Source organism: Carlito syrichta, unplaced genomic scaffold (genome assembly GCF_000164805.1).
Source record: "Carlito syrichta isolate Samal-C Ts95f unplaced genomic scaffold, Tarsius_syrichta-2.0.1 Scaffold126572, whole genome shotgun sequence".
Classification (NCBI taxonomy): Eukaryota; Metazoa; Chordata; class Mammalia; order Primates; family Tarsiidae; genus Carlito; species Carlito syrichta.
The window spans coordinates 29,522-31,324 of record NW_007070668.1 but is presented as its reverse complement, the minus strand read 5'-3'; the positions used below and the strand labels follow the sequence as shown (position 1 = coordinate 31,324).

Sequence of the window (1,803 nt, the reverse complement as noted above, 5' to 3'; positions counted from 1 at the left end):
TATATTTTCAAGAACTCAACTTTGAGTGGATCCCTTGCTTCCCTCTAAAAGGGTTAAGGGCCCCCTACACACATTTCCAGGGAGTGAGGAGGGGGTGGAGTTCAAAATGCCAGTTACTGCCAGAAGTAAGTGCACGCATCTCTAATTCTGCTCCCTGAAGCTCAGCCCCTTTCACCATTTTAAGATTTTTGGCTTGAAGGTGTCAGTTATTTCTGTACCACATTTCCCAACAAATAAATATTTAAGTAAATATTATCTAAACATAATATAACCCGTTTCCACTTCCTTCTTAGACTTCTTTGGACATGGGGCCACTGGGAGCAAATTCAAAAAAAAAAATCACACTGGAAATTCCATAGACAACCCAGAAAGTTCAGAAATCCTGATCCAGCTCTCCAGCTTCCTTTGAAAGCACCTAGCATAGGGGTGGCCAGCTTTCTACTTCAACTCCCCCACACCATTAAGCCACAAAGCTCCCTGGAAGGGTGGAGTGGGAGAGAATGTCTAAATTCACACTAGGATAAAGCATCCAACCTTCATTTGCAAATTCAAAATCCAAGAGTGATGATTTTCATGAGTTTAATGACTCGCCAAGATTTTATGTTCTCAGTAGCTCCTGCCATATTATATACTTAGAGAATCCCGCCCCCCTCCCATCCCCATCACCGCTCCAGGGAGGGGGCTGCCCTCGGGCAGGATGCTAACCTAGTCCGAGGGCGGCCTGCTTGTCCCAGGTCCACCCCACAGTACCTTAGAGCCTAGCGAGGTGACAGCAGGCCCGGCCTGCCCCCGCAGCTTCGGCTCAGCCTGGAGCGCAGGGAGGGATGGGCCCAGAGTCCCCACTTCTATAAGGCCGTCAGGTCCGTGTGGTGGTCCTTGACCATCGGCTGTAAATGCTGGCCGGGAGTGGCTGAAGAGGAGCAGGAGGAGGAGGAAGACGATGACGAGGACCTGCCTTTGGTGTTGGGCAGCTTGTGGTCTTTTTTCCACTTCATCCTCCGGTTCTGGAACCAGATCTTGATCTGGCGCTCGGAAAGACACAGGGTGTGAGCGATTTCAATCCGACGGCGCCGGGTCAGATACCTGTTAAAATGAAATTCTTTTTCCAGTTCTAGGACTTGCTGCCGCGTGTAGGCCGTCCGGGACCGCTTGGGCTCCCCACCGGTGTAGTTGGGGTTCACTGCGAGACAAAACAGACAGTACAGCCAGGTCAGCGCCCGACCACTAGTTAGGCCTCTCGCCTCTGCTGCCGCTCACTTCCTGGCGCGCCCTGAGGTCCGCGGCCCTCCCTGCGCGCTCCCAAGCTCGCCGCTTCCTCCCTCCCGCCCTCTCCCTGGCGCACACACTCACTCCCACTCACCCCCCTACACACACATCCATTTCCCCAGGGTTGCAGCTCGGGGTCCCCAAGTGTGCTTGCTCCTTCTCCTGGGCCCACCACCCGCTCTGGAATCCCCAAGCTTTTTGGAAATCCCCCTCTCCACCACCGCGTTCCCTCTGCTCTGAAAATGGAGTCCTCCCCCACCCCACCCCCATCCCCACCCCCTTTTGCGCCCACAGCCAAGCAGCCAGCCACATGGTCCTGGCCTGCTCCCTCAGCTATAAAAATTTATGGAGAGAGTAATTGCGGCGCCCATGGAGCTCTGCATGCCCCCACCCACTCGCACGCCCTCCCGGGGCCCAGGCCAACCGGCTGGGGTGCAGACGGAGAGGTTGCAGGACGCGCGCCTTACCCGAATTCACGTGCACCTTCTTCATCCAGGGGTAGACCACGGCCGGCTGCTTGAGTGCCGTCCCGGGGGG

At 55.5% G+C, this 1,803-nt stretch overlaps 1 protein-coding gene across 1 annotated transcript in view; it reads right to left on the bottom strand.

The window, feature by feature from the left end:
* Positions 1–566: 566 nt before the first annotated feature.
* HOXD4 (homeobox D4) overlaps positions 567–1,803 on the bottom strand; it is a 1,810-nt gene continuing 573 nt past the window's right edge. Inside the window, exons 1-2 of the mRNA XM_021707881.1 lie at positions 1,734–1,803; positions 567–1,180 (exon numbers count right to left, since the gene is read on the bottom strand). The exon at positions 1,734–1,803 is cut by the window's right edge and continues 573 nt beyond it. Coding sequence (XP_021563556.1) covers positions 846–1,180; positions 1,734–1,803 — 405 coding nt within the window. The 3' untranslated portion in view covers positions 567–845. The remainder of the gene's footprint in view (positions 1,181–1,733) is intronic.